At 32.0% G+C, this 7,853-nt stretch overlaps 1 protein-coding gene across 1 annotated transcript; it reads right to left on the bottom strand.

The window, feature by feature from the left end:
• Positions 1-605: 605 nt before the first annotated feature.
• Positions 606-7,104, bottom strand: LOC113383698 (homeobox protein ceh-19-like). The gene is made up of 3 exons (XM_026621948.1): positions 7,079-7,104; positions 4,569-4,852; positions 606-715 (listed from the first exon to the last, which is right to left on the bottom strand). Exons 1-3 carry the CDS (start codon positions 7,102-7,104, stop codon positions 606-608), a joined length of 420 nt encoding a protein of 139 aa, XP_026477733.1.
• Positions 7,105-7,853: the final 749 nt, after the last annotated feature.

The raw sequence follows: 7,853 nt of genomic DNA, 5'->3' as shown, positions 1-7,853 counted from the left end.
TATATATACTTATATATATATATATATATATATATATATTAATTTAGAAATATGAACAAACAACACTCTTTTTTAAATAATACTTTTACAAACGATTTGAGACTAGGTTTGTCTCATCATCAGTGTGTTATAATTAAAAATTTAAAATATGAAAATCTAAATTAGCATTATGTGTTATCCGTTACAAGTCGTTCCTTCTACTGCAATGCCGTCGGAGTCTGATTTCTCTATCCAAGGTCAACTAGGTAAGTCATGAAATATCAAATAGGAAAAAAAAGGAATAGAGCCCAGTTGAAAAATAGATGTCAACAACCTAGTCTCGAAACGTTTGTAAAATTATCATTTAATAAATTAGTGCAAAAAAGAGTGTTGTTTGTTCAAATTTCTAAATTAATATCTATCCACTCTGAATACATTTGTATATATATATATATATATATATATATATATATATATATAGTGAATTATTTATAAATATAGTTTTACACATACATTATATTAGTTTATATATATATATATATATATATATATATATTAACATAAATAAAATTGGTAAACTAAAATGAATTTTAATTATTTTTATCAATCACTTGAACCAATATTTTTTAAGTATTTGTTGTTTCGTTATCATTGATTTCTCTTGCTGCTGATCGATCTGATAGAACACATGTCAATTGACTACTGTAACCATTTTGATGAGGAGCATAATATGAACCTAAAATTAGTTGAATTATTTATATATTCAAAAATATTATGTTTTTACTTATAATAAAATATAAATACATTTAGAGTTATACAGGGTTTGTTAAACGGTAAAACCGAACGGGATAATAGTATTGATAATATAATACAATCCTGATTAAATATGCCAACTTTTTATAATTTAACAACAACAATTTTATGATATAACAACAAAAATGGAATCGAACAGCAAACCAACCGAAATACTAAAACTACGAAGGACCGTTATTAGATCGTAGAAGGTCCGTCCAAGCTGTTTACAACAAAAAAAAAACTCGCTGCGTCCATCTACATCAGATCCTAACTCAATGCAGAAAGTATTATCATCTAGTAATAATGCATCTGCATGTCTCTCTCAAACACAATCAAATATCAAGAAACCTTCTAACTCATAGCAAGTAGTCATTTCCATAAAAAGAAAATCATCATTTGAATCCATTAGGAATAGATGTCAAAATCCAAAATAGATTTTCGGCCCTTTCTTTAATAGATACAGCAAATAATGATAACTCTGTTAAACCGGCTTCAATTAGTAAGCCCCCTCCAATATTTATTTACAGAGTTGAAGATATTAATGATATGTCAAATCAATCAAATGAAATAATTCCGCACGATCAATATTTCCTGAGAAGTTTAGCTAAAAATACGTTTAAATTATATGTAATTCTGTAGACCATTTTCAAACTTTATCAAGACATCTAAAAAAACTAACGCCGTATATCATACACATCAATTAAAAAAAGAGAAGGCATACATAAATATACATTTCTCAACAAACACAGATTCAATTAAATTAGAACTATCAAAACAGGGACATGTCGTACTGTAATATCCCAAATATTAGCCATAGAAGAACAAAAAAATCTCTAAATATGTTTTTTGTTGATATGGAACCAAACAGAAAAAACAAAAACATTCATATTATTTACAAATTATTCAACTACACAATACGCATCGGACTACAGAGAAAGTCTAACAACGTAATACAATGAACCCTCTAATTACACCACAAAGTACTGCAATAGACCATTTGCTTGCCTAAAATGCGGTGATAATCATAATACACAAAAGCTTATACGAAAGATCCGAATGCTCCGGCATGTTGCTAGTTTTGCGACGGTGCTCATCCAGCTAATAACCCCGGCTGCATTTACTTCTAAAAAATTAAAGCACAAAGAAACAAAACTCCAGTAGATCAATCAATAATAAATCCAAATTCGTTAAACCAAATTTTTAAAAATTCTAAATTTGTAAACAACATTTTTCCGGCCTTAAAGCCAACAATTTATGACTCATAATATGCAGACATTGCAAAAAACAATTATTTATTGTGCATTTAAAAATTCATCTTCAAATCCCGAATCTGATAGTCTAGAAACATTTATTTTGAAATTTAAATATATCTTCATCCAGCTTATGCAACAGAACATCATTATAATGAATATGTTATCCACATTAGTCAACAATATAAGCAATGGGAAAAATAATTAAAATTGCTGAATGGAATGCCAACGATTTTTTTTAACTGGACAAAATTTAAATCCATACTAGATTCAAAATTATTTCAAAAAAATAGGCCTACAAGAGTTATTGATCAAGAAAATATAAGTACGTGAAACAACCAAGCAGATCACCTCGAATATTATTCCAAGAAATGATAATCTAATAATTCGGCAAGAGATTAAGAAGCTAATTGCACAGAAACAAAAAGTAAGACGTACCTGGCTACATTCTCATCTATCAACGAGTAAGACATCCCATAATAATTTCAATAACACACTGAGAAGAAAAATGAAAGAATGGAAAAATTGAACATTCATGTCGTTTGTACTGCAGCTAAATAGGTACGATAATTCCATATGGAAACCAATCAAGAACAAAAGAAAACCCCTTCAAAAAAAACTCCTCTGAAAATTACAAATCAAAATGTTTACATTTGGGCATAAAGCAACAAAGAAAAAGCGGAGGCATTTGCAGATCATCTTAGTAGTATTTTTAGCACTCGAAATATTTCCCAGAATAATTTAATTAACAATTTTGTAAATCAACCCGTACATTCAACACCGTTAGGACATTTTTCACCAAATAATGTCTTATGTGAAATAAAAAAGATGAAAAACAGATCTTCATACACCGGGTATGGACAATATTACTTCTAAAATGATAAAAAAGTCTATAAAAGGCATTTTATATATAAGAAATATTTTCAACGCCAAGCTTCAATATAAATATTGGCCCACAGCGTGGAAAACTGCAGAAATTATTATGATTGCTAAACCAAACAAAAACCATCACACTGCTAGTTCCTACCGTGTATAATTCAACTGCAGAAATTATTATGATTGCTAAACCAAACAAAAACCATCACACTGCTAGTTCCTACCGTCCTATCAGTCTTTCAGCGATATTATCGAAAATTTTAGAGAGACTTCAGTTGCAGAGATTTTCAGAAGATCATCCCAATGATAGATTCCACACCACCAGTTTGGCTTCAGAAAAGACCACTGCACAATTCTACAATGTAACAGAACTGTGTGTCGTATTCCTGAAGCCATGATGTCAGCCAGGCTTTTGATAAGGTTTGGCATTCAGGACTCCCATATAAAATCAACACAACTTTTTCAAACTACTTCAATATCTTAAACTCATTTTTACTTAAAAGAAATTTTAGAATCAAAATTAAAGATGTGACTTTGAGCATTAAAAATATATAACGCGGGGTACCACAAGGCAGTGAGCTATGTCCTCTTTACAAGCGATATGCCCATAGATGATCTTTACACCATATGTACTTACGGCGATGACATAGCTATAACTCTATGCAATTCTGACATTACAACAGCAAATTGTTAGTTACAAAACTATTTATCTTGTCTCGAAAAATGGTTTTTAGAATGGAATATCAAAATCAATATTGAGAAATCTCAGCACACGATTATTTCACTAAAACACCACAACAGTCCACCCATCACCATTAACTATTCAATAATTCCACTATGCAACTCTGTTAAATATTTGGGCATGCACATCGATACAAAATTGACATGGAGAACGCACATTGAAAATAAAAAGAAACAACCGCAACTGAACATAAAAGATTTTTACTGGCTTCCGAAAATCCGAAATCTCTCTCGATAACAAGGTACTTCTGTACAAAACAATCATAGTGCCCATTACTGTTATTATTTTATTTCATTTTAACTTTTTTTCATTTTATATTCAATTTATTGTATTTTTTTGTATTATTTCTTGTTTTACACCTATCGATTTTGTAAAAAAAGTTTATATACTGCAGATAACACTGCATTAATATCTCTGTAAAAATGTTGTAAAATCCCTTCAAAATTAAAAATAAGACATTGAATTTGTTTGTCCCATAGCTGTTTCACTTTACCCCGCCCATTGGCAAAAAAGTTCAGGTGACAATTTTTTGAAAAAGCAGGTTTCTGGAATGATGAATTAACTAGGTGTTTCTCTGATAATGATAAGAAAGTTGTTTGTTCAATATGTATTATTTGTTGTCATATATTTGGTTTGGTTTTGACAATATAATTGCTCAAATTGGACCTTTGTACCCCGCCCTACCCTATTTGAAAAATACTTAGTAACACAATAAATAAAAACACATTCATTCATTCATCTAGAATGTAATGCAAAACTAGCATTTGACAGTAAGAGCATTTGTGGGCTATTGCAGTTTTTATAGTAAACCCCTGTGAACAATCAAGTTTCCTGACTCCAGAAATTTTACATAAATAGGTTTTGTTAAAAATATGACAAGTAAATTATAACAGTAATTTTAAAATATCAGATATAGTATTACTTACCAAAAAGTGGATAGTGAAATTGTTGAAAGTAATTGCCAGCAAATGCAGCGCCTTGTCTTTGAGCCATTTTCAGGCGAGATGTTAACTGTTTTTTCCATTTTGTTCTTCGATTTTGAAACCATGTTTTGATTTGAACTTCTGTTAAATCCAATGACCTTGATAATTCCATTCGCTTACTAACACTTAAGTACTTGTCTAATTTGAATTCACCTTCCAGGCGCTCGAGTTGTTTAGCACTATATGCTTGTCGTGGCTTTCGATCAACTCCAGATTTTCGCGATCTTCTGCCGGATGTTTTGGGAGCTAAAATCGTTCAGTATTTTATTAAATTTAATTGGTGGTGCATGCTGGTATTTTCTGTTCCAAAAATTAAAATTTTCGAAAAAGCATTTTTGAAAACATTGCAAAAATTATATTTTTGAGAATTTTGAAAAAAAAGAGATTTTTAAATTTCTCGAAAACTGAATTTGTTTACAAAGCAATCGCGTTCTATTGCTGTTTAGAATTGAAATATCGCAGCGGAACCCATAGAAGTGTACTTATTATTGAAATTTGTACTTAATATTAAAATATCTATATCTATAAATTATCTGATAATTTGATGTGCATATGATCATTTATTGTCTAATGATCATTTTTGCGGCCAATTTCTATTTTTTGAAACTTTTCTTTTGTATATCAGAAATAACTAGACCCGTCTTTCCTAAAATTCAAACAGTTTTTTATTTCGTCATTACCATTATTGACACTTTTTGACAAGATCTTGGATGTAGCTGGACCTACCTTTACAAAAAACTATTAATCGAAGATTTTTTGAATTTTTTAAATCGTTTGATTCGTGTTTCCGAAATTAACTAATAACATTTGAATACAAACTCTCTCACACACGCACGTCAATTTTTTCTGAGGTATGTTGGAATGTTCAGAAAACTTTGAAACGTGGAGATATATAAAAAATATTTTTGATATTTACGCTATTACTGTAACTTATCCTATGGTTAATAACACTTATATATTTTAAAGCCAAATCATAGATATTTTTCAAAAACAAAGTATACATGACGTACAAAATGTATATGTTTTATATACATATGTACAAAAATAATTTTCTAGTCTGAGATAAATATAATATCTTATATATAAAAATGAATCGCAAAATGTGTCGACAAGCGCATAACACCACAAAGCATGGACCAGTTTGGCCAATTCTTTTCTTAAAATGTTCATGAAATAAGCAGAAAATTCTTTGAATCATTCAAAATCGGACGCTTAGTTTTCTCTAAAACTGCCACTTTTTGCACATTTAGCTCTGTATCTTAGAAATGGCTGGATCTGTCTTTGCCAATAACTTATCACTTCTTCTCCCAATCAATACAAAGTGAATGTTTTTTTAGATCATTCAAATCGGATACTCCATTTATTCAAAAACTCGATTTGTATTTTCTGCACTCTTTGCTCCATATCTCCGTAACGGTTGAACCTGCCTTTGCCAAAAACTAATCAGCACATTTCCCTGTCAATAGGAATCGAACGTTTCTTGAACCATTAAAATCGGTTGATCCCTGCGCCCGAAAACGTGGACGAAAAAATACGGACATACAAAACACACACGCACACACATCCACTTTTTCTGAGGTATGCCAAAATGTTCAGAAACCTTCAAAACGCCGAGAAACACAAAAATTTTTCCTACGGAAGGTTAAAAATTCTAAAAATCTGAACAACATTTCTCCGGTCTTAAAGCCAACAATTCATTACTCATCATATATAGACATTGCAAAAAATAATTATTCTGCTTCTAATAATTCACCTTCAAATCCCGAATTTCATTTTTGTGCCAGACATTGTAGAGTGCACATCGTTCAATAACAAGTGTATTTATAATCCGAGTTATGCCATCGAGGGCCCACGGGCAGGCCTTAGGCCGACCGCCGGACCCTAATCCGAGTACCTGTTCAAACCGTGGACAAGTCAGAGCAATATTCATTTTTCGACAGATGTCAATGACATTAAAGTTGCTATCGAAAACTATGGACATAAAGTCAGAAGCAATAATTACCTGAAGCATCGTATAACAAAAAAACCTTTAAACATTTTCTTTGTTGATTTAGAACCTGCACCCAGCAACACTACTATTTATAAGATCAACGAATTGATGAATCAGATAGTAAACTTCGAGCTTCCAAGGAGTACAAGAGACATCACCCAGAGTCATAGATGCCAGCTCTATGGCCACTCAAGAAGTTACTGCAACCGCCCGCACGCCTGCGTAAAATCCAAAGACACTTCAGCTTGCTGTTTTTTTGTGCGGCGGAGCTCATCCTGCCAACTACAAGGGTTGCAATCTTTTCCACAATCTCGATAAAAACAGGAAAAAAAATTTCACCCAACTTCAAAACCAACCAACGGCCACCGCTTCAAGAAGACAAGATCGACCGATAACTGCAAACAATACTTCACAACACACAAGTTACGCCCAAATACTCAGATGGCAAACACACGACTCTCACATTATGACTACATTAACATCATCCATCATTGAATTTAAAGATGTTATGAAACAAATAATCTGACAAAATACCATGATAATGAGCAAGATATCGCTAATCGTGAGTAAAATAATATAATGGATAAATTTCTAAAAACAGGCTTATGGAATGCCAGCGGCATTCACCAATGCAAAGCAGAGTTGAAAAATTTTATACAGGAACACCAAATTAATATATTCGTAATTAGTGAATTTTACTTAACAGATAACGCTACGTTCAGAACTCCTGGTTATACGACATATCACACTCCGCATCCAGATGAAGCAAGCCACGCTGGAAGTGCTGTGTTGGTTAAATCCAACTTAGTCCATCACGAAGCAGTACTGAACACCTTCAAGCTACAACAGTTATAGTAAGGGCACTGCCTTATGACATATCCTTTTTTGCTATATACAGTCCTCCTAGACACAATATAAAAGCTGAACAGATTCAAGATTATTTTAATACACTGGGTCCAAGATTTATGGTAGGCGGTGATTTCAACTGCAAGAGCACAACATGGGAATCACGAATTACAACATCTAAGGGTTGTGAGTTGGAAAAGGTTATCAGTGCAAAGAATACGCTTTTATTTCTCCTTGGTCTCCTACTTATTGGCCAAGTGATCTACGAAAACACCCCGATCTATTAGACTTTGTCATAACTAATGGCATAAGTATTGCCAGCGTTACCATAACTACAAGCTACGATCTATTTCTGACCATTCACCGCGTACCTTAACAGTAGGTTCTATCGA

This window comes from Ctenocephalides felis, unplaced genomic scaffold, assembly GCF_003426905.1.
Source record: "Ctenocephalides felis isolate EL2017-DRISC unplaced genomic scaffold, ASM342690v1 CF-g0.4_SCAFFOLD_03570, whole genome shotgun sequence".
NCBI classification, from domain to species: domain Eukaryota; kingdom Metazoa; phylum Arthropoda; class Insecta; order Siphonaptera; family Pulicidae; genus Ctenocephalides; species Ctenocephalides felis.
The sequence above is the reverse complement of the archived record's forward strand: the minus strand, read 5'-3'. Positions and strand labels throughout refer to the sequence as shown.